Source organism: Myotis nattereri (assembly GCF_964212035.1).
Source record: "Myotis nattereri genome assembly, chromosome: 2".
Taxonomy (NCBI): domain Eukaryota; kingdom Metazoa; phylum Chordata; class Mammalia; order Chiroptera; family Vespertilionidae; genus Myotis; species Myotis nattereri.
The window spans coordinates 119,985,737-120,011,363 of NC_138076.1; the positions used below are offsets into that span (position 1 = coordinate 119,985,737).

Consider the following 25,627-nt stretch of genomic DNA (forward strand, 5'->3'; position numbering starts at 1 on the left):
CTGCCTTCACCGCCAGCACCCCATGATGCTCCACACTTGCTGCCGCTGCCCCGCAATGCTGGGCTCATGGCTGGCAAGGTCAGAGATGGTGGTGGTGCTGGTATCCAGCCTCAAGGACTCCCACAGCTCAGCCAGAACTTACTATAAGGCACATACCCCATAAGCCTACAGGTACAATCTCTGGGGAACGAATGAAGCATGGACACTCAGAGTAATGGGGACAAGCCTGATAGCACCACCCTGAATGCTGTTGAGCAGGGCTCCTGGAACTCTGCCTCAGGCATTGAGATCAAATCTTATCCCTTACCGATTGCCCCAGAGCTACAGAGGAAGACAGCAATATAATAGTGGCCACAAGGTGGCGACTGGAAATCGGGGTAAAAGTCGGAGAGATGGATCTGAAGGGTGGGGGTGTGGGCGAGAGGGCACCCCCGCCCTCCAAGATCCCCAACTTTGTATTGTTCACCTCAAAGCGTCTCTTATCCGGCTTCAACCAGTGGAAAGTGTTCAGCATGGCCCAAGGTGTCCTAGGGACCTCCTGGCTGGCAAGGCGTGACCCTGGCCGCAGAAGGGACATTTGGAAATATTTTCTCAGGAAGCTGCAGGGAGGAGGACAGACTCCCCATGCAACTTCCCAGCGGCTCACAGGATGTGGAAACTCCCTGGGCACACAAGCACAGGCTCCCAATTTCCTTTCAATGTGCATGAATCTGTACACCAGACCACTAGTATAAAGATATTTAGTAGTACTTGGCACCTAATAGGCATCCAGCAAATGTTTGTCAAGTAAAATAACAAATGAATGAAAAAATAAATAAATGAAGTATATCAAACAGGACACTGAACTAGAGTGAAGTTTCAGAGGCCTTAAAAATAAGAAATCATTTTTCTTATTGAAGAAACAAGGTCATTCTTTTCTTTCTTTTTTTACAAAGGGAATCACTTTAAAAGACAAAGCACCACATTTTTCTACTGTACTGATCACTGTAAACCAGGGGTCCTCAAACTACGGCCCACGGGCCACATGCAAATACAAATATTGTATTTGTTCCCGTTTTGTTTTTTTACTTCAAAATAAGATGTGTGCAGTGTGCATAGGAATTTGTTCATAGTTTTTTTTTTTAAGCTATAGTCCAGCCCTCCAATGGTCTGAGGGACAGTGAACTGGCCCCCTGTTTAAAGAGTTTGAGGACCCCTGCTCTAGACCTTAAAAGTGATCGTGGTAGAAAGAGCATTGCCTAGAAACCAGGAGACCCAAAGTTCAGTCCTTTTTTGCCATTACCAAAAACAATCTCCATAATTGTTTCTACGAAATGCTTGATATGTTTCAGGTGCTTAACTTTATTCTCTTATTTAATACTCAGCAACACTCCTACAATGTAGGTATCATTAGTAATCTAATTTCATAGAAATAAAAATTAAATTAAGGTTTACACAGGATAAATACATTGCCCACTTGCTGAGCCAGATTCAAGCCCAGTAAGCTTGTCCTTGGCACAGAGGGTGCCTGTCCCCCATCCTGGCTGCAGTTTGAATCACTTTGAGGAGATTTACCAGGGCCCATCCTCAGAGTCTGACTAACTCTGGTCATTGGTACTTCTTGAACACTTCCCAGCCCTTGTAATATGCATCCAGGGTCAACGGTTCCCACTTCAGGCTCTTTCTACTCTAAGCTGATGTGTCCTCACAAAAGCCACTTCTCTAGCTTTGGTTTCTTCCATACTAAGGTGGCTGAAACCAATTATCCTGGTGATAATTTGAGCTTGAATCTTGAGGAATGTATCCCTGCCCCATCTCCACCCCCCAACACCATGAAGAGGGTCACGAGTGAGTACACCTACCTGCTCTCTCAGTCCCAGGGGAAGGGACAGAGGGCACAGACGAGCCCTCTGACTGGCAACTAGCCCTGTCATAGACGGACATGGTTTCCTCTGCCTGCCTTAGTGGCAGGTGTGGAAATACAGAAAACCCAGCCTGTCCTTTTAGGAAGGGAACCCCAGTGAGCAGGATAAGAGAGAGCTGAGCTGGCAGAACCTACTGGTGGTTCAAGGACATACTAGTCACGTAGGTAAATACCTGGGCCAAGACCTGGAAGTTCCCAAGGAGGAAAGGATTGCCCTTGGGAGGGTCTGTCTTAGCCCACTATGCTCCAAGGTCAATGGGGATCGAAGTGGCTTTAGGACGATGCCGAAGGACAAGTCTCTAGCTCCTCTCTAAGGCCAAAAGTTCAGACCACCCAAGAGAAGTCTTTCGGTCTAAAAATGATCAGGGCCCAGCCTCTAACTCTTAGGGCCATTCCACCCTGGTCTAGGCACAAATGTGGGATATACCGTGTGTTTATTTTTATTATATTTGGCTACTCATTTAAAGAAACTAACACCTCTCTTGTGTCTCTGCCATGTGCTCAATAGCATCCCAAACTTTTCACATAGCACCAACCCCACTGATGAAATCCCTGTCTCTGGGTCCATTTCTCCAGTTAGACTGTCAGCCGCAGGTGGGCATGGCATGCCTGTCTTGTTCACTGCAGCGTCCTCAGCTCCTAGCGCCTGTCTGTTCTTAAGAGCTTCATACATATTCACCGAGTGAACAAATGATTAAATGTAAAGTTTATCTGACAAGTGAACACGGCAACACTTGCTACCTACTTCCCGGAGAAGTGACGAGACATGAGCTGCTCTGAGTAAGGCAAGACATGCCTGGTCTAGGCTGCACATGGCTTCTTTGAGTTAAATAAAGGTGTTTGCTTTTCCGACAGTTTCCTGTTTTCTTATAAAGCCCATATAATTCTTACACTTAATAATTCTTAATTACAAAGCCAAACTATGGCTTCAGTGTTTGCAGTTGCTTAAAAATGTATTGATATAAAAGCCACCAGAGGCAGCAGCCCTGTGCCGACCTGAGCGGGGCCGGCTGGCGTCACAGTCATTGCTCCTAGGAGTCTCGTAACAGCAATAAAGGTCAAAGCCCTGTTTTTCAGCAGGAAATGTAGAAAACACCTGCCCTTTCACCTTCACGTTACCACACAGAAAGCGAAAGCAACATTATCAGCGGCTTCGAACACAGAGGAAGCAGAGCCTCTCTGGACGCTCAGATGCTGGTAGTTTTAAAGCCTCAGGTCTTATGATTACATCAAACCCTTTAACGTGTTTGTTTCAAAAAGCTCTTTCAGCAATACTCGCAATAGTCACAAAAATCAACGTTATTATCCCCTTGTTACAGATAAGGAAAATTGGTATGGTTTCTACATGACTTCCTCTATAACCACAGAAATGGGTGAAAACCTAGGGATATTACATGGCAATCCACAGGGCTGGTCCCACTGCCACCCTGCCTGACCTCTGGAGACAGTCGGTGCAGACCCTGAAAGTGTTACATTCCTGTGTCGGTCTGTAATTGCATTTTTAAGTATTTTGCTCCCCATTCCAAGGTGCTCAAGGACATAACACAAATCAGTTAGGGGCTTGGCAATGGGGACAATGTGAAAAATTAAGGATCACCACCAAATAATGGGGAGCCATAATTTTGTACTTAGCATTGCATGTGAGCGTCTTTATAAACTACAAAGTTCTCACTTTTGTTCCGGAAGTAAGTGTAACTCTCCTGTCCAGGACACAGATCGTGCTGTTCTCAGAGCAGCGGTCAATGACTAAACATTCAGGGAGCCCTATTTTTGTACCAAGCACTTTACATTCTAAGCACTGCACATGCATCACATTGTTTAGTTCTCACAACAACCCCAAGAGGTGGACAGTATCATTGTCCCTATTTTGTAGACAAAGAAACTGAGTTTTACAGAACCCTCCCCCACCCCAAGGTTACACAGTTGGGAGGAGATGGGGCCAAGATTTAGACCTGTGTCTCCTTGACTCCAAAGCTCACAGTCTTAACATCTATATATATAAAAGCCTAAGTGACCGATCGACAGAACAACCAAACGACCGAATGACTGGAATGACCACAATGACCTGTCACTAAGACATGCACTGACCACCAGGGGGCAGACCCTCAATGCAGGTGCCACCCCCTTGTGGTCAGTGCACTTCCACAGCAGGAGTGCTGCTCAGCTGACCAACCCATCCCAGAGGCCCACCAGCCCAATGGCAGCCACTCACTCCCTCAGTAGTCCCTCAGGTTCACTCTCTGAGAAGGGGCCAGGCACTGATGGACCAGCACCACTGGCATGATCCTGACAGTGCTACTGGCCTCCTGGAAGTTGGCTTCAGGTACCGCGGCCTCTTCCCCTCCCTAGATGTTCCGCAAGGAAGAAACAATATAAAAGTGGCCATCAGGTGGCTCCCAACAACCAGCACAAATGTCAGTGGAATGGATCTGGATCCCAGGCCGGCATGAGCATCCCACTGCCCAGCCCCACCCCCACTTCCCTGGGGACCCCACCCATGTACAAATTGGTGCACTGGGCCTCTAGTATACTATATTGTCTCCAAAAAAGGAAGACATTATGTAACTCTGGCTAGATTCAATTCCCTGTAGTTTAGGGATATTAAAGGAATCCCATGTCCCAGAAAAATCAGTTATCTAAAGTTACTCAGAAACATTTCTGGTCATTAAGGTATCTCCTAAGCCATAAGCCAAAAATATAAGGGACTTAAATGATACTAGAGTAGAAATACAGGTCAAATCCATTTACAGAGGATCTCAAGAGAGTGTCCAAGCTCTTAGTGAGTCCTGGAACTTTATTATATTAAACTAGAGGCCCGGTGCACAAAAATTTGTGCACTCGGGGGGGAGAGGGGGTCCCTCAGCCAGGCCTGTGCCCTCTCACAGTCTGGGACCCCTCGGGAGATAACCACCTGCTGGCTTAGACCTGCTCCCGGGTGGCAGAGGGCAGGCCCAATCCCTAGGTGCAGCCCCTGGTCGGGCTCAGAGCAGGGCCAATTGGGGAGTTGGGGCGCCTTCCCCCGTCATGCACAGAGCAGGGCGGATCTGGAGGTTGCGATGCCACCCTCAGTCACGCTCAGGGTAGGGCCGATTGGGGGGTTAGGGCACCGCCCCCTGTCACACTCAAGCCAGGGCCGATAGGGAAGTTGCAGCGTCACCCCCTGCCACGCACAGAGCAGGGTGGATCAGGGGGTTGGGGCACTGCCCCCTGTCATGCACAGAGCAGGGCCCATCAGGGGGGTTGAGGCACCGCCCCTCGTCACACACAGAGCAGGGCGGATCAGGGGGTTGGGGCACCGCCACTGTCACACTCAGGGCAGGGCCGATGGGGAGGTTATGGCTCTACCTCGTCACACACAGAACAGGGCCCAAGGGGGGGGGCAGGGGGGGTTGGGGCGCCGCCTTCTACCACCCACAGAGCAGGGCCAATCAGGGGGTTGGGGTGCTACACCCTGTCACACACAGAGCAGGGCCGATCAGGGGGTTAGGGCGTTGCACCCTGTCACACACAGAGCCGCAGGGCGATCAGGGGGTTTGGGCGCTGCCCCTTGTCACTCTGATCCCGGTGCCGGGAGGCATATTACCCTTTTACTATATAGAATAGAGGCCTGGTGCACGGGTTGGGGCTGGCTGGTTTGCCCTGAAGGGTGTCCTGGATCAGGGTGGGAGTCCCCACTGGGGTGCCTGACCAGTCTGGGTGAGGGGATGATGGCTGTTTGCATCTGGTCACACACCCTTTAGGGTGGGAGTCCCCACTGGGGTGCCTGGCCAGTCTGGCTGAGGGGCTGAGGGCCGTTTTCAGGCTGACGGGTGACTGAAGCTCCCAACTGCTTTTATTCTGGGCCAGTTTTAGCTCTGAGGCCTCGGCTGCTGAAAACAGGTTTCTGGCCTTTGTTTACTATCTGTATTTGATACAATGTTGCAGTCCAGCTGGCTGAAACCCAGCTGAGTAAAGCAGGTTTCTGGGGTTTTGTTTATCTTCTATATTTGCAACATTGTTGCTTAGAGTTGCAGCTGAGAGGCCTGCAAGTCAGGCAGGGAACTTGGAGTCCTCCGTCACTGAAGCAAGCAAGCCTCCCTGTTCGCATCAGCTGCCTGGCTGCCGGCCGCCATCTTGGCTGGCAGTTAATTTGCATATCACCCTGATTAGCCAATGGGAAGGGTAGCGGTCGTATGCCAATTACCATGTTTCTCTTTTATTAGTGTAGATGCTAGAGGCCCAGTGCATGAAATTCCTGCATGGGTAGGGTCCCTAGGCTTGGCTGGCAATCAGAGCCAATTGGGGCCTTCTAACTGCTGGCCTTCCTTTGTTCCATGCTGAGCCCTGGTGGCCAGTGCACGTCATAGTGAGTGATTGAACTCCCAGTCTCCTGGTCGAACTCCCAGGGGGACAATTTGCATATTAGGCTTATAGATAGATAGATAGATAGATAGATAGATAGATGATTGATAGATAGATAGATAGATAGATAGATAGATAGATAGATAGATTGCCTTCACCAATTGCTAGAGGACCCACTGATCCTCCTTCACATTCTCCAAATTCTGGTACTTGACAATACATCACAGTTTAACTTTTGATTTTATATTTATCTTTTATTGTTCATCATATTTTCATGCCTGCTAAACTTTGTCTCCTCAACAAGATTTTTAATTCCCAAGACTACAAAGTAAGCTTCAGACTTTGTGCCCTTTCCAATCTATTGTGTGCTTACCATGTGCACAAGCTGGGTGCCTACTGAGCATGTAGAAGGTCTCCAATATAAATTATTTATTGACTTGTTTAAATAATATAGACTGGGGGTCAGCAAACTTTTCCTGTAAAGAACAAGACAGTAAACATTTTAGGTTTTGCAGGTCATCTGGTTTCTGTTGCAGCTACTCAACTCTGCTGTTGTAGGGTGAAAGCAACCGTAGACCATACATAGTAAGTGTGACTGTGCCCTAATAAACTTCATTTACAAATCAGAAGAGCCCCGATTTGGCGTGTGGTCTGTCGTTTGCCAGTACAATAGAGCCTCCTTATGACAGACCTGGGGACTAGGTTGGGAAATGTCAAATCTTAGCATTATGACAGCAGATTCTGTATCTTCTTTCAGGACTCTTGCCCATGGAGTCCTACCTCCTGACCAAGCCAAGCCACCCCTTGGACTGAAGTTTAGTTCAGCACAGTATTTTACAGTTCATTTTCCTCTGGCGCTTCACACATCAGTTTAAATTCTTTTCACTAATTTACAATTGAGAGAGAGAGAGAGAGAGAGAGAGAGAGAGAGAGAGAGAGAGAGAGAGATTTATTTTTTCCATTTATTTTTGCATTAATGGGTTGATTCTTGTTTGTGCCCTGACTGTGGATTGAACCTGCAACCTTGGCATATGAGGACGACACTCTAACCAACTGAGCTACTGGGTCAGGGCTTCATAAATCAGATTAAAAGGATAAAAATAAATTACAAGGTAAAGAGTTGTCATGGTAAGTTGTAACAATAATAAGCAATTAGAAAATTATTCAAAGTATTCCACCCAGGAGTCTCTGACACTTTTTCAGACTGCTTTTCTATAGATTGCCACTTAAAATATCCTAGATGATTTGAAATATGCATTTCACCTGAATTAAAAATCTGCAGAGAGCTGATCATCCCTAGCAGGAGACCACCTAAAGGGTGGCACAAATAGACATTTGTCCTCCCAAAGTGAGTGCTCTGCTCTGACAATGAGAGAACTCAACAAATGAAAGAAAAGGACAAAAAATCCTTTCTCTTAATCAAACTATTCAACCCTCAGTTTTGATATAATATTAAAATGTCCTTAAGGGATTGCTACCTTGACCTCATTTTAATGCACATTAAACAGATTGTTCATTATTCTTTCTGGGCTGATCTACGTGTTTGTCAAGAGAGCTGCATTTGACCTGAATAGAGATGGCTCAACAGATTGCCACAAAATTTGAAATTGGGAAGCACCCTTCTAATTCAGCCCCTTTATTCTACAAAGAAGTGAAGTGACTTGTGTAGAACAGTGGACTCTCTGCTCAAATCAATAATCATAAAGCCATCCCTATATGACCTTAGTGCTCCTACTGTGAACCAGCCAGCTCCGCACACCTCTCACTGATGTAAGGGGCAACAGATTCCCTGTTCTAAGGGGCAATCTACTAACAACTCCAAATCTCTGCTTGGCCCCAGGACAAAAATTCTTTTATATGAAATCAGCCATATTAAATAACAACTTCCTCACCTACGTGACACAGAGCTGCCTTGCTTTCAGAGATATGGCGGACCCCGACTGCACAACTTCCACTGTCCCTTCCACAGTGCACTCATAAACTAGGAAGATTGTCTCCTGCTGTCTCAACTCACCTTTCCCCATCTTGCTGTCCCTCTTTAGTAACCAGGTGCTGATATTAGTTACCACAGCCAAGTATTTGCATTTTAAGTTTAATGTGACATGAAAGGCACTTCCTCGTGTCTTAGCATGTTTGGGGCATTGGGAAGCAACTAAAAAGATGTTGTTATTATAGAGATCCTCGAGGCCCACCCGACCCCTGCCAATGACAGTCAAATGAATAGATGTTATGGGGCTGGCAGAAAAAGGTAAAGAGAGAGAAAAGAGAATGTGCACGGATGACATCCCTACTCCAAAGAGCTCTGATCATCCAGGCCCTCTCCTGGTCAGATTAACAGGGCTTAGCCCAGGCAGCTGCTGGACCTAGATTGAAAAGTTCTGACCCTTTTCATAGTGTCTAGTGAAAGGCTCACTCAATAGGCCTCTTCCTCCCCTACATCTGCCCCTTCTCGCTTTGCTCCAAGTATCTCTGTTGATTATTACAAATCTTAACCCCTTTGCAATCTTAAGAAACACAGAGTTCTATATCCTATATTATTTCTCCCTCTGATTGTGAAGTTTCTGATGAATATGTGTTAGCTCACACCTTCTATTATAAAAACATTGATAATGAACTGCTTTGGGAATGAATGTGTTCCTTGTTATCTATACAGAACTTCGTTGAGATGATTTGAACTTTGGCTAAGTAATTGCACACGAAGGGTCCCTTCTGGACTTCCCGTTAGAAATGATATTCTTTAAAAAAAGAATAGCATTTTTCATTTGCAGAACATTTAACGGATTGCAAATTATTTTTCAGGTACATTTTCTCACTTGATCTCATTTACCCTGTGAAATTGGTAGGGCAGATATTATGATCCCCATGTTGCAGGTGAGGTCATCGTTGAAAGTCACATAGATAAAAAGAGGTTAACTTGTTTCGCTTCCCAGGGGGTGACCTTTCCACTGTGCTCTGCTGCTTAAAAAAGAAATGAACCCTGCATTGAAAACAACTGATAACACACAGATTCAAGCTGTTTTCCTCCACTGAGAGGAAGAGGGCATTAATTCTTCACCTTTGTCTCTCTTTAGTGTAAAATTCCTAGCAAAAAGGGCAATTCACACAGGCAGCACAGGTCACTTTAGAATCACAAACTCTTAGGGGGCTTACAGGAAGCTCCCCTCCCCCCTGCACTCCAACACATTCTACTCCAGGACAAATGCAAAACACAGTAATGAAAAGAGTACTAATAGAGTAGACTGTGTATTTATGTTTTTAGATTATTATGCCATAAAGTGAGTTTATATTTTTGTACAAATATTCATATGTGGCTATAAACATCCTTGTTCTTACAATTACCTTCATTGATTAGATGGTGAATTTTTTTTTTATATTTTATTGATTTTTAAAGAGAGGAAGGGAGAGGGATAGAGAGTTAGAAACACTGATGAGAGAGAAACATCGATCAGTTGCCTCCTGCACACCTCCCACTGGGGATGTGCCCACAACCAAGGTACATGCCCTTGACCGGAATCGAACCTGGGACCTTTCAGTCCGCAGGCCAACGCTCTATCCACTGAGCCAAACCGGTTAGGGCTAGATGGTGAATTTTATCTTAGTCGTTGCAGTGGTATAAAAATCCCAGACCCGGACATATATATTTTTTTTATCATACTACAAACTTGTTTTAAATTTTGGTATACAACTTTATAATACCAAGTGTTAGCAGCAATTTTTATCTCATAATGACAATTATAAAATAATCATAAAACCCAAAGTTACCAATATTTATTCAAAGTATCATGAGAAGGCTTCTGGGAACACAGTGGAATTATGCCAGCATGGTGGAAGTCAATGGAAGCTGAAGTTATAAGGATTAAGAGAGGATTTGCCTATTTTAAATGGTCTTTTACTGATAAGGGCCTACAATGTAGTATATTTGAATAAGTGATGATGACCTGATTTTACAAGCACGGATTATTCAAGTAGAAAGTAGACAGAAGTCTGTCTTCATCCGAGAAATTTAGAACTTTAAGAATTTGGGGGAAGGTTGAAACAGCCCCGGTGAGGTAGGGATGGCCCCAGTGAGGTCGAAATGGCCCCAGTGAGGTGGGGACAGCCCCGGTGAGGTTGAAACGGATAATAAAGACCAATATAAACTGATGAACAAAAATAGATGCAGAGGCAGAGCAGCATTGAACAGACTGTCAAACTACAGTGGGAAGCCTGGGGAGGGTTTGGGGGGGAGGGGGGTTTAAGAGATCAACCGAAGGACTTATATGCATGCATATAAGAATAACCAATGGACACAAGACACTGGGGGGTAGGGGAGGCCGGGGGAATGTCAAGGGGGGGGGGGAGACATATGTAATACTCGTTGTAATACTTTAAGAAATAAAAATCATTTTAAAAAAAGAATTTGGGGGAGAAATGGTTAAAAAGAGAACAAAGCTATGCATTTTTTTCTATGTGTGATTTTTAATCTTCAAGGCTTTTTCTTTACAATATGAAAAGGTGTGTGTGTGTTTTTAAATATATCTTTATTGATTTCAGAGAGGAAGGGAGACGGAAAGAGATAGAAACATCAATGATGAGAGAGAGTCATTGATTGGTGTGTGCTCTTGACCAGAATCGAACCTGGGACCCTTCAGTCCACAGGCTGACGCTCTATTCACTGAGCCAAACCGGCTAGGGCTACAATATCGAAAGTTTTTTTAAAAACTTCCCATTCTTTCCTATCTTTCTTAGAATGTGAACTCAAAAGATCAAGACTTGCTATTGTATGCCCTGACCGGTTTGGCTCAGTGGACAGAGCGTCGGCCTGTGGACTCAAGGGTCCCAGGTTCGATTCCGGTCAAGGGCATGTACCTTGGTTGCGGGCACATACCCAGTAGGGAGTGTGCAGGAGGCAGCTGATCGATGTTTCTCTCTCATCTCTCTCCCTTCCTCTCTGTAAAAAATCAATAAAATGTATTAAAAAAAAGAGAGAGAGAGAAGAAGACTTGCTATTGTCTGTTCTTGTATTGCTGTTGTTGTTAATCCTCACCCAAGGACACTTTTTAAATTTACTTTTCAGGGAGAGGAAGAGAGAGAGAAAATTAATGTGGGAGAGACGCATCAAATGGCTGGTTCCTGCAAGAGCCCTGACTGGGTAGTGAATTCTTGATCCTTCCTAGCATGCGAGAGGACACTCTAACCATCCAGCCACACCAGCCAGGGTGCTATTGTATGTTCTTTTATCCCAACTTGAATTTCTATAAATCATGAGATTTTTTAAAATGCTGATATTTAATGAGTAAAAAATTCAACTCATTCATGGTTTCATTCAATAGGATAAGCATTTACTAAATCTTCATTCAGCACAAGTCATTGGGCCAACTGCTAGGGAGACAGTGAGGGAGTACTGATGCTCCCTGAAATGATTAGAAGGTAGACCTTGCCCAAAGGCCCCAGCCTCAGAGATTCACCCCTTTACAAAAGAAATGTTAACGGCTTATTGAAAATTTTAAACAAAATATACATTCTGTGATGCATATACCAGAGTGACAAATGTTCACCTTTCTCCCACGGTTTAAAGAGCAAATTCCTCATCACAGGCTTTCCAATGCCCACTGACTTCATCAGAAAAGACTTTTAAGTACTGAGAAGCTGTCAAGCTCATTCATGGCCGTGGATATATGTTTTCTAAACTTATAATTCTCACTTGAAGGCTCAAAAATTACCAATGACAACAATAATTGCCCCTTGTTTTCCCGGAAGTAGCAAGTACATGGTTATTTTTGAAAAAAGTCTGTCAAATACCTGTCTGAATAACCATAGTTTGTCCATCCTTCTTTCAAGTCAAAAGCATGTTCAATGAAAATAAAAGTAAAAACACTAGTTCAGCCTGCAATTCAAGCATAGAAGTGTTTTCCTGGAGATAAATGTGGCACTTTGGTATTCAGCACACATGCTTTATGCATACTTCCTATTTTTTCCACACAGAATTTAAAAAATGTACCAAAGGGTTGAACTTGAATAAATTTAATAATGTTTACCATATATATTATTAACTATATTCCCTGTGCTGTACATTACATTCCCATGACTTACGTTTTTATTGTTGACACTCTTACAGATGTCCCCCATTTCTCCCCTCTTTGCCCCTCTCCACCCAGCCCCCACCCCACCCCAGGCCTTTACCACACTGTTGTCTGTGAATTTATGCATATAAATTCTTTAGCTAATCTCTTCCAGTCCCCCACCGCACCCCTTTCCCGCTGAGATAATTTTTACTGCTTTATCAAGACTTCTTTCATGTGACACTGGCTTCCACAGTTTGGTGCCTCTGCCTTGATTCACGATGAGACAGACACCTGCACTTTTACCCACCATTTTTGCACCGTTGGTGCAAATGTCAATACAGAGAAAGAGTCAAATAAGTCTTAGCATTGTCATCAAAACGATTTTGACTTGGCAGACCCCTTGAAAGGGTCTCGGGAACCCCCAGGGGGCTCTGGACCTCACTAAAAAACGGGTGTTTGAGCAGACAGAAATCACAATTCTTTCTCTTGGTTTATTTAATGCTGAGGCTTATTTATTGTTGTAGGTTTGATCACTGAGCGCCAAACGAAAGACAAGCCAAGGCGCTGAACCCATCCAAGAGATACATTCCATCGTGAGCAGCTCAAAGGCTCACTTAAGGAAGAAAACAGTTCTTGGCGAGGAGGTGTTGGGGGGAGATGTCAGAACGCTGGCCCAGGCTTGCAGTTGCCAGTGGCAACGATCGTCGGCGGAGGGAGCGCGGCCATCGATTAGTCGCGTCTCGCGGCTGGAGGGAGCCCTCCCGGAACCGGGCGCCGAGCGGGTGGCGGAGCTCGCGGGTTCCGCACTCCATTGGAGTGGCTGCCGCGGGCGCGGGCGCGGGCTCGGGCTGCGGACGGGCAGGGAGGGAAGATGGCGGCGGTAGCGGCGCGCGGCCCCGTGGGCAAGGGGCGCGACATCAGCCTGGCGGCCCTGCAGCGCCACGACCCCTACATCAACCGCATCGTAGACGTGGCCAGCCAGGTGGCTCTGTACACCTTCGGCCATCGGGCCAACGAGTGGGTGCGTGCGCGCGCGACGGGCAGTGCAGGCTGGCGGGGCGGGGACGGGCGGGGACGGGCGGGCTCGATCCCTCTACCGGGAGGGGACGCGACGCCCCGGAGGATGGTGGCTCGCGGGCTGCAGGCTGAAGTTGGGGGGTTTGTGCCCAGGGGCCCCGGGGCTTGGGGGAGAGGGAGGCCGATCTGTGAAACCATCTGAAACTGGGCAAGACTTACATGCAAATCCCTGCCACCCGCGCGCCCGGAGACCCGACGGACGGGGACGCCACCCCGAGGACCGAGGGGAGAGAGGACGGGTGCCCCGAGGCCGGAGACGGTGCCGCGGCGGAGGCGGCGCGGGAGCGGTGACGGGAACGGCGGCTGCAGAGGCGGCGGGAGGAGGCGAGTGCGGGGAAGCCGCGGTGCGGCACCTCAGCCTCCGCGGGACCGAGAGGACCGAACCGGAGAGCGGGAGACGTCTGAAATTGCGGACTCAGGGACTGGACTCCGCCAAGGGAAGAGCAGACATCGCGAATAGAAGACTACGTGGGCCTGGGTCCCACATAGGAGGAGCCGACGGTGTCGGGAAGATTGTTACTCCACAGCCCGTCAAGACCAGCGATGCGTTAATATTTGAGTCCATTGGGGAGCCGGAGTACTCCTGTCACGCAGGAACCCCGATAAAGAGCAATAGAATGAAATTCAGTTTTTCTCACAATTAGAATTGGGTAGAGCATAAGACATCCGAGCCCTCCAGCAGGTTACCAGTGGGTTTCGAATGTAGAGAGATGGATTTTTTTTCCCCCTCTTTTCCTCCTGGTGATTTTTGTCCAAATAATATTCATTTGTCAATTATATCACTATCCATTCATTACTTTCAAATAAGTTACAAAACACTATGAAGCATTGAGCCTGGATGAATGCATTTCAGATTTGTAAAAAATGTATTCTCCAAGAAGGTATCAAACAAAAATGTAAGCAATAGAACATCCATATTGAACAAATTCATATATTTTTAAACACATTCACCTGAAAATCACTAACAAAAATGAAAAGGTAAAAAGTTAAGTCTTAAAATGAGAGAGAAGAGCAGTTTTGCCCTGAATTCTTAACTAAGGAATGTTATTGAAATGGGCTTAGGGCTGCTTTCCAAGTAGCCAAGGCAATAATAATAATAATAATAATAATAATAACAATAAAAAAATAAATAAAGCATGGGAGCTCTTTACTATTCATTGTTTTGTAATAGGAAATATATCACTTGGTCAGAAAATTCTGCCACCTGGGTCTTTATATAAAAGACATTGAGCAACATAGTGGACAGTTTCATCAATGGCAACTTAAAAAATGCCAGAGGCATAATGTCATAATTCTGTCAACTTACAAAACATATTCTACACCTGGCTTTTACACTGCTCTACAGAAAAATGCCAGAGGCATAATGTCATAATTCTATCAAGGTAATTCTACAGTACAGATAAGGATCAGGCATGCATAGTTCAGTAAACTGACTTGACACCAGGATTAGAGTCTGGAAAATCCTGAAACATAGAGGAGATCATTCCTCTTGAGTAACAGTTGTTTCCTAGAGGCTTTTGAGACAGACACCTGTTAAAAAGAGTTACAGAGGTTTACTAGATACCCAGTGAGACCCTTATACTAAAGCCTCCTGAAAAGGCAGAAGAGCCACAATGTATTTACAAGATTGTTTTCCTGCTTCCTGGACTTGTTACCTTCAGACAGGCCATAATTCATTCAGTAAAAGGTCATTCTTTCAAAGTACTAATCTTCAAGGCTGTGTTAGCCAGAAAAAAAAAAAGAGACCCAGTTTAGCTGCAGAGCAGTTGCTAGGAGTAAACAAATTGTCACCGTTGTCTCCATATGTCATCACTCAGGCCTTTTGGATGGGAGCCTTTTGAATACAAACCTAATAAACATGTAAAGAACATTCTTGAAAATGGAGGAGAAAGCATATGCAAGAAGAATGTGGTGTGTAAAGGAAGGGAGTTCTTATTACACTGAAAATAGATGAAGAATGAACTGGCATTCAGAGCAGGAAGAAGTAGGAAGGAAGAGGGAACAGAAGTGAGCTGCTTTAAGGAAGAATTAAGAAAGATATGTAATGACTGAAATAGAAATTTTAGGACTGGACTTACTTCCTACCATTAGGAAAGACTACTCCCCCCAAATACCTGTGTGTGGAAGAATATAACCCTGGTATTTCTCTCAGCCCTGAGAGAAGTAGATCTTAAGGAGCTGATTTGACAGTGTCTGGAGAAAATTTTTGGTTGTCTTACTGAGAGTGAGGTGTGTGTCATCAAGAGGGTAGATGCCCTAACCGGTTTGGCTCAGTGGATAGAGCGTTGGCCTGTGGACTGAAGGGTCCCAGGTTTGATTCCGGTCAAGGGCATGTACCTTGGTTGCGGGCACATCCCCAGTGGGTGGTGTGCAGGAGGCAGCTGATCGATGTTTCTCTCTCATCGATGTTTCTAACTCTCTATCCCTCTGCCTTCCTCTCTGTAAAAAAATCAATAAAATATATTAAAAAAAAAAAAGAGGGTAGAGGCCAGCGATGCTGTTCAATAGCCTACACAAGTGCTGAGCTTGAGAAACTGCCTTAGTGACTAGTGTCCTATTTTTTCTAGCTTGTAAGGTTTTCTGAGTTCTGTGTTATCACAGTTTCTGGATATGAGGCCCAAGCATTTGATATTTGTTGATATTTTAGGCGACTTTGATGCTACATACATGACTGAGAAAGACAGGTTTAGAGGGTAGAGACCTACTTTTTCATTTTAACAAAATAATCAGAAAGACACAGATTGCTTTGAGTTGTTTCAAAGGAATCAAAATAGTGTGCTGATTCCCAATAATCTGTAAACTAACACTTATATTCCACTGTATTATTTCAAATTTTGAACTGCTTAAGTTTTAGCACTTGTGGAATTATTTTTATAATAAATAATATGAAATCATTAAATTGTTACTAAGTAATTTACTCTTGATAGCTATTTGCTCTTAAAAATCATTTTGATATCATTTGGACCATAGTGGATTTTGTTTTCATGACTCCTAATACAGTTCTGTGGACAGAGATTGTTATTGAATTAAGGCAGCGGTTCTCACATAGCATCATCAGAATCACCTGAAAGGCTTAATAAAAGAGACTGCTGGGCACCAGTCCGAGTTTCTGATTCTATAGGTCTAGGGAGGGACCCAAGTATTTGCATTTCTAACAAATTCTCAGGTGATGCTGCTGCTGGTGATGTGGGGACCCACTGAACTACAGTGACCAAGAAGATTGCTGAAATTTCTTGAGCTTGTGAAAGGACCATGCTTCCAGTTTTTTGTGAGTGCCTTTCAGAAATTATCATTTTAACATTATACCTTTATTCTTAAAGAGTGTGGTTTTCACCAAAATTACAGAATACTTACACTTTTGGTAATGATTTTGGTAATGGATATTAATAAAATACTGAGGTTAAATAGAATGCCGAAATTCAGCCATGTAAATAGCAAATGTACATTTAAAATTTTTAATTATAATAGTCCAATTATTAGTTAAACAAATGGGTACTTAAATATTTTTATCAGGGGATGAGATCCTGCCTTTGTTGAAATGGAAAAGAGCCTTTCTGAGTGAACTAAAATGATATCATTTTAACTTTATCACTTCTCCCAGTTTTTCTTAGGCAGATTTCTTGAGTCCTAGTTTGGTAATGTTTCTAACATAATTTCAAAAATCAAAACTTGACTCTGGCCCGGCCAGCGAGGCTCACTGTCAACCTATGAACCAGGAAGTCACAGTTCGATTGTGGTGAGGACACATGCCTGGGTTGCAGGCTTGATCCTCAGTGAGGGGCATTTAGGGGGCAGCCAATCAGTGATTCTCTCTCATCATTGATGTTTCTATCTCTCTCCCTCTCCCTTCCTCTCTGAAATCAATAAAAAACATATTTTAAAAAAAAACAACAAACTTGACTCTATTCCATACCCAGTAGGGCATTGAAAACTATGGCATTGTTGCTGTCTTCTATGTAGTTGTCAAAGTAGAATTATTGGCAGTTCATCTGCCCTCCTAGTAGAGCAAGAGAAAATGAACCCAGAAAACAAAGAGAAGGGTAATGAGATGCATACATCAGTGATTTCTGCAGCTTGCCATATAACGTGTTCAGAGGGCAGAGGAAAGGCAACACACTTCTTATAACTCTTCTTTCTAATGAGATCCATGGAGCACTTTTATTGCTTCAGCTATCCCTGCATTTGGTAAAGGAAGATAATGATGGTTTATTTTGCAAGAGAAAAATTACTGCTTCCTGCTGCCTCCTCAGCAGAGCTACAGTCAGGCAGAGATCCTGCTTTTCTCCTTTCCTGAAGAAAAACCTCTTAAATTAGATGTTGCTTAGATTTGGTCCCACTTGAAACTGGGCAGAATTCCTGTTCTGTAAGAAGTTTATGTTCTTTAACCTCTGTGAATGTTTACTGTTAATGAAGAGAATCTACATATTTTGCTGTTTGTTTTTATGTTCTAGGAGAAGACCGATGTGGAAGGAACCTTATTTGTTTACACAAGGTAAGAGTACTTTTAGAAAGGAAATGACAGCCATTCTTTAATTGTAGTTTTATTTCAAAGACAAGTAAAAGAACTGAACCGTAGTTTGAAGTTTTTAGTTGACATAAGGGAATACTGAATAATGTCACCTGGGATAGTGTGACATTATTTCAGAATAAAATTTTAGAATATAATTTAAATTTTTAGTATAGATGAACTTAAATCTTTATGTTTTCTAAAAGTAGTATTAAATGTTTATTCTTTAGTTCAAACAAATGGTACAAAGTTCTCGAATATAATGCATTAGCAAACAGGAGTACACTATTAAGATTATTAGATTATTTAATCAATATTTAGAATGGGTCCAGATATTTATCTTTTAAATTTTTATTTTTAATTACAGTTTACATTCATTGTTATTTGGTATTAGTTTCAGATGTTCAGCATAGTGGTTAGATAATCATATACTTTGCAAAGTGTTCCCCCCAAAAGGTCTAGTACCCAACGGGCACCATACATTGTTGTTACAGTATTATTGACTATATTCCCTATGCTGTTCTTCATACCCCTGTGACTATTTTGTAACTTACTAATCCCTTCACCTTTTTCACCCAGTCCCCCAACCTCCCTCCCTTCTGGCAACCATCTGTCAGTTTTCTGTTATCTATGAGTCTGTTCCTATTTTGTTTGTTCATTTATATTGTTCTTTAGATTCCACATATAAGTGAAATTATATGGTATTTGTCTAAATATTTCACACCCAATAGGGTTTTATTGATGTCTCCCCTACCACCCTTGACTATTTAGAGAAGCATGATCCAAAACTAAAGATGTCTGAGTCCTCCATTATTTAGTTAATAGAATATGTTTCAGGATAGATTTAATACACTCTTTATTTTGATTGGGAATAAATTTAATAAGTTTATGTTATTAATAATTTATATCAAATATTGACAGTGGAAGGGAGGGGAGTAAAGAGAGAGAGAGAAACATCGATGTGAGAGAGACGCATCCTTGCCTCCCGTACTCGCCCAACTGGGGTGGGGATCAAACCTGCAACCAAGGTATGAACCCTTGACCAGGAATTGAGCCTGCAACCCTTTGGTGCTCAGGCTGACACTCTAACCACTGGAGCACACCAGTCAGGACTGTATTTTGTCTTAATAGCTGAACCTTTAATTCATGTAAAGTGTCATAAAGTCCATCACCATCAATGAGGGTGCAAAGGTAAATACATAGGCCTACTACTAATTCTTTCAGGGCTAACAGTTTCATTGAGGACACAGAAAATATACACATACAAGTATATATTTTTTACACATGTACTCACATTTAAAGATAAACAATAATGTAGCTAGATTACCCTAAGTGCCAGTTGATAGGTTATAAGCAATGAATGGGCTGCTCAGGTTGTAGAAGGCTTTATAGAGTGGTGAGTCCTGAGTCAGCCTCACGAATAAAGGTAGAACTTAACTTGTTTAGAGGAGAGAGGGAAGGGCAGTTTCAAAAGCAAGAATGGCATAAGCAGAGGCATGAAACCTATAGTGATAAAGGGACAGTAAGGAAAATTACTCTGGTGCAGAGTTTACATTGGCTTATATTAGTTAGAAGTTAACAGTAAGGGTAAAGCAATTTTGCTGGCTTGGAATTTCAGACTAAGGATTTTGAAATTTATTTTCTTAGCAGTATGGAGCCATTGAAGGTTTATGAACAGAGGAGTAATAGAATTACAACCAAATGTGCGAGGAAAGTCAGTGTGTCAGCATTATGTGGATGCATTGGTTCTAGAATAAACTGGAGCAGGACATTGAGAAGATACTTGCGGTGGAGATGAGATGATGAGAGTGTGGACCAGAGGGATCAAGTTGAAATGGAAAGGACTTATTGAAATAATGCATGTATAGAGGGAATGGTGACATTTAAAAAATAACATTAAGATTTTGGAATGGAAGACTGAGAGAATGACAATTATTGGTAGAATGGAAAAATAGATCAAGAATCTGGTTTGAGGAAAAAATTTAATTTTCTTTTGAAATAATGATTTTGAAGTGATAGCAGGGCATTCAGATAGAGATGTCTAGCCACTCAAGTGGGATCAGGGCCGGAATACAGAGTGTGGAGTCATCTGCATTAATTTGGTCACTAAAACTATGAGAGAAAATAGGTTCTTTGAGGGAGAAAGTGGAAACTGAGGAAAACTAATGGTTGGTTTTAGAGCCAGCAGAATACAGAGAAGAGTCAGCCATAAAGGGAAAAGCAGAGTTAGAACAATACAAAGAGGCCAGTTGTGGGCATAGCCAGGAACAGTGTGAGCCTGTGTGTAGGTGGAAGCAGAAGTGGGAGTGGGAAGAGAAGCCTGGATGGCCAAGGCCATCAGAACAGGTAAGGAGGAGGTTAGTTCATTCAGTTTCAGAAAAATGGTGGGAGTGCTCAAGAGCCGTTGGCTGTATTAGTTCACACTGTGTTCCAAAACATTGCGAAAGCATGGGAGCACACCACCAATGAGCTTGTTCAGGGAAGACTACTCTTGAGAATTCTGAAGAATGAAAAGAAAAGCAAGTGGTTGAACTTTACTGTGCCAAGCACACAATATGCATTCTCATTTATTTCTGAAAATATGTTACTTCTGAAAAGAAGTAAAAGAAAATATATTAATATGCATTAATGGTTTTATTTTGGGAATTTTTAGTAGGGTTATTTTTTTTAGTGTACCCAAACCCAAATGTAGGGTTGTTATTATAAGCACTTCTTAATTTACTTTGAGTTCTTAGTGGATCTGTCAGTTAAAGAAAATATTAAATTGAGAAACAAATCCTTCCTTATATCTTTATATCTTAATCTCTTCCTCAAACATAACGCCTCATTAACAGGAGTCCCTTTTCCCTGCCGTCTTCCCCAAGATCCTCCCAGCCCCCAATGCCAGATTCTGGGATGCTGAGGTCTTTCCTCTGCAGAGGATAGCAGGAAGCTTGTAAAGATCAAAAGGGAGTTTTGGGTACAGGTGATGGAGCTGCCAGTGATCTCTTTTGCTCTGTCCATACTGAGAGGTTAATGAAATCCTTGAAGAGTCAAATCTGTTTATGTGTAAAAATACCTAATCCTATTTGAAATTTTTTTTTGTCTTCTTTTTCTCTCATGTTTTCTTTTTTTAATAGAGTTCATAGAGAACCACTGGTGATTTCTGAACTTAACACTTCTATAAGACTCCGTCAGAGATCTTTGGAAGTCAGTTTTCATTCTTCCTCAGAATTTAAGTTGAAATGATTATCATGATTATGTCTGGTTTTGATTATATGCCTAATACCACTTTACCTCCCTGTAAAGTGAATTAGACACGGATTGGCTTCCATCAATTTTAAAATTGGAGGGCTCAAAAGGAAATGCTGTAAGTGGTAATGTAGCTGTATTTTACTTCTTTATCAGTATTTTTTTTAAATATATTTTATTAATTTTTTACAGAGAAGAAGGGAGAGGGATAGAGAGTTAGAAACATCGATGAGAGAGAAACATCGATCAGTTGCCTCCTGTGTACCCCCTACTGGGGATGTGCTTGCAGCCAAGGTATATGCCCTTGACCGGAATCGAACCTGGGACTCTTCAGTCCGCAGGCTGACGCTCTATCCACTGAGCCAAGCCAGGTAGGGCCTTTATCAGTATTAAATCAGATCTCAAGTTTATATCAAACTAAAATATAAATACCTTGTTGCTCATAACACTTCTGTGGGTTTGTTACCCTGGTGCCCTAGTTTAAAGTAAATAAATAAATTCTGCTTTCACTTTCAGTTTGTAAGCATGTGGGGTTTCATTTGTCACAGAAGCTGCGTAGTTGAATTGCTATATAGCTGTCACCCAAGGGTAGATAAATGCAAATGTAGTTATTAGATTTTATACTCTGTATAATTTGGGTTTTTTCTGCCTGACAGAGAGTAGGCACTAAAGGTTTATTAAATAAAAATAAAAAGTCACTAATAGCCACATTTTTATGGAGAAAAACTTTATAATAGTTTATCTATGAAGCTATTTGCTTTAAAGAAAAGATCGCTTTGTACATTAAATTATATAAACTTTTAATTATACTGTATTTCCTCACCAGTTTATTGACCAGAGTTGCATCATTTCTTTAAAAAGTTTCACTGCTTTTAATTTCAGACCAACACTAAGATTTTCTGTGAAAATTTTCTTCATGTATTGTGACATACACTCTATATTAACTATCATGTAATACCATCTCCTCCTTAAAGGAATTTATAATCTAGATAGGGAAACAAGATATATATCGTTAAATAAGTAGAATTTGATTTTACCAAAGGATTTGTAATGAGAGTCATGCTGCATGTGTTACATAAATTAATATATTAGTGCTATTAGCTACTAGTAAAGAATCATTGCTTTACATGTGTACAGTCTGCTTGCACAAAGCTGTATAGACTTACAAAAAGGTCAAAGGCACATTTGGAATGTAGTTATACTAAAAATATACTATACTGAACAACGTGTCTTTTGATGTCCTCCCCACCCCTTGTGATTCTTAGGTCTGCTTCTCCAAAGTATGGGTTCACCATTATGAATAGGCTGAGCATGGAAAATAGGACAGAACCCATTACTAAAGACCTGGATTTCCAGCTCCAGGACCCTTTCCTACTCTACAGAAATGCCAGATGTGAGTTTTTCTTAATGAATGGGTAGTTTTATTTCGGCAGTTTTACCAAGTATTTAAAATTGTACAGTGTGTGTCATTGGGCTTGTGTTTAGTGTCAGTGATTCTAGGGGACAGGATTGGTGAGCTTGGGAAATGCATGCCCACTTTCTTCCTTGGGAAAGTTTACATGAAAACAATATGACTATATGATGTAAGTATTCAAATCCTGTCTTCTGCTATGAGACCACTTTGCAGTGTGAACCCATTGGAGATTCTAAGCTTGATCAGTGCTGGGTGAGGAGATTTTGGTCAGGAGACTACAGAGAGGCACATAGGTGGTGCTGTAGGACATAGAATGAATGATTCAGCTGGTGGACCTTTTTTGTGTGTGAGCCTTCTGATATTATGTTTTGGGGAGAGGACGAATAGTCTAGAATTGCTATCTTTTGAATATATAACAAAGTCCAAAGAATTTTAGTCATTAAGAATTTCATAAGACTTTGTAATGTTGAGGTCTTAGGTAACTATGTGGTCTTTGTCAGATTTGAAATGAGGTAGAAATTGCCTACCCAATAGTCTGCTTATTTTACTCATGTGTCTTATCTGACCACTTGTGTTGGACTATTGGACAGCCCAGAGAAATATTGATGGAAAATATATAAACTGCAAGAGCATCTATGTGTGTTTGTGCATGCACATGCTCTGTGCTTGTGGGTAACTTTCAGAAAGACCTTGCAGTTAAATATTTTTCATTCATTTTCCACCATGCTCTTTGAGCTCAATATATAAGAATTTGCCTACTATATACTATTCAGTGTAATCTTAATAAGGAATGTAATACAAGTGATATTTGATGTTATAACTCCAATGAATTTTTTTGAAATAAATATAACATCCTTTTACTGCTATATTTACTTGTAATTATATATGTATAATTAAGTTATTATGATAGGTGGTCATCCTATTATTTAGAGAATATGAGTAAATTTTCCTGAGAAAAAAATGAAAGCTATTAATGATTTACTAATGATAGGTCCTGTGAGTGAAAAATTTAGTAAAATAGATAAATATTTTATTTCCTATTTCTATTTCTTTGCTGGAAGGTGTAATTCCATCAGTTGTTAGCTTGTAGTTTGAGTTGTTTGTGTAGTAACATCAGGTTTTATTTTCCTTTTTGAGATTATTAGATTTTATGTCAAATAATATATAATTAAAATCCTAATAAAATAGCCATATAAATAAATATAAAATAAATGAATATTAATGACTTATAGTAATCATTTTGGTAGCTCTTACTTTGTATAAATACTTAGTCTAGTTAATACAGATACTATTTTAAGTTCTTATAATATTACGTATCACATATTAGGTACAAAAATATAAGAATCAACCACTCTTTAATGTGGTTGATTTTAAAATTGACTTTCCTAAGTCCCAGAGGATTTATCTGATAGGTAATACTATTTGAATCTAATAAACATATATTAAGCCTCACCTTGTTCCAGGCCAATGCTAATATGGTAGTCTAACTGCATGAGTCTGTTGAATACTTGAAATGTGGCTTAGTCTGAATAGAGCGGTGCTATGAGTGTAAAATACACATTGATTTTCAAAGACAATACAAAAAAATGTAAAAAACATCTCAATTTTATACTGATTTAACTGTTGAAATGATAATACTTTAAATATGTTGAGGTAAATAAAATGTTATTGAAATTAATTTCACCTGCTTTTTTTATTTTATTTAAAATTACATATGTGGTTCACATGTGTGGTTCACCTTACATTTCTATGGAATGGCAATGTCCTAATTATTTTTTTATTTCTTTTACTATATTTTACAATCATAACTTTATAGGGTAGACACTTTCACTGCCATTTTGCAGATGAGCAAACTGAGGTTCAGTGAAGTGACAGACCTGACAGATATTCACAGATTCGAATTTCTCATAACTTTTTCTTAGAAATACTAATATTTTTGTTTTATAAAAATGAGAAACTGAGGTTAAAGAAATTAAGCAATTTATCATGGCCCATGACTATTTGGAGATGGAAACAGCGTTGAACTGAGAAAGCCTAACTTCAAAAGCCCAGGCCCACCCAGCCAGTGTGGCTCAGTGCTGGAGTATTGACCCCTGTACCAGGAGGTTGCTGGTTTTATTCCCAGTCAGGGCACATGCCTGGATGGTGGCGTTGATCCTTAGTAGGGCGTGTATGAAGCAGCCAATCAATGTTTCTCTTTCATTGATATTTCTATATCTCTCCCTTTTCCATCTCCCTTCCTCTTTCTCTAAAAATCAATAAAACAAACAAACAAACAAACAAAAAAAGCCCAGGCCCAAGCAGTGAAAAAGTACTAACACATGAATGATGTATTTGAGCAAGGTTTACTTCTCACAGAATACTTAATCTTTTTATTATACACTCCAATGTTTAAAAAGAAAGTTTCTTTTATAAAAAGTTGAGTATTTTATCCCAGTTATTAGAGAGGAGACTGTCAAATAAAAACAAATATAACAAAAAGCTGAATTTGACCATTTCTTTCATATTATTCCCTTTAGTAACCTTTTACTATGTTTTCCATTTCATATCTAATTAAGATTTTGGTATATGGAAATATATTTTAGAAATGTATTTTCCCAAATATCCTATATAATAAAAGGCTAATATGCAAATCAACCGAACAGCGGAATGACTGGTCGCTATGATGCGCACTGACCACCAGGGGGCAGGTGCTCAATGCTGTGAGCTGCTCAGCCAGAAGCTGGGCTCACGGCTGGCGAGTGCAATGGTGGTGGTGGGAGCTTCTCCTGCCTCCGCAGCTGTCGGACATCTCTCAAGGGTTCCCGGACTGCAAGAGGGCACAGGCTGGGCTGAGGGACACCCTTTTCCCCCACCCCCCAGTGCATGAATTTCATGCACCAGGCCTCTAGTATAATAATATTTAAGATAAGTTACAGACAGCAATGACAGGTAGATTTCAGAGCTAGGCCAACAGCTTGAATATATCATTGTCTATACTAAGAAGTTCTTTTGAGCTGCTTGATTTAATTGAAGACATAAGCCTGGAGCTTAGAGCAAATTATAAAAGGCAAAACTCAAGATATTTAGGATCAAAGCTGTTTTAGAAAATTCCTCAGTTTTAAAGTGAA

The 25,627-nt window shown here is 41.8% G+C and overlaps 1 protein-coding gene across 8 annotated transcripts in view; it reads left to right on the plus strand.

Moving 5' to 3' along the window:
- Positions 1 to 12,945: 12,945 nt before the first annotated feature.
- The window catches only part of DCP1B (decapping mRNA 1B), a gene marked incomplete at its 5' end in the record, with an annotated part of 59,505 nt that continues 46,823 nt past the window's right edge, over positions 12,946 to 25,627 (plus strand). Inside the window, 5 exons of one of the 8 annotated variants that reach the window (XM_081083638.1) lie at positions 13,126 to 13,309; positions 16,532 to 16,633; positions 17,817 to 17,857; positions 20,992 to 21,061; positions 22,369 to 22,496. In XM_081083638.1, the coding sequence (XP_080939764.1) occupies positions 22,400 to 22,496 (97 nt within the window). Of the gene's footprint in view, positions 13,310 to 16,531; positions 16,634 to 17,816; positions 17,858 to 20,991; positions 21,062 to 21,295; positions 21,475 to 22,368; positions 22,497 to 25,627 lie in introns of all 8 variants that reach the window. The other 7 variants (XM_081083639.1, XM_081083635.1, XM_081083637.1 and 4 more) reach the window with 7 other exon arrangements.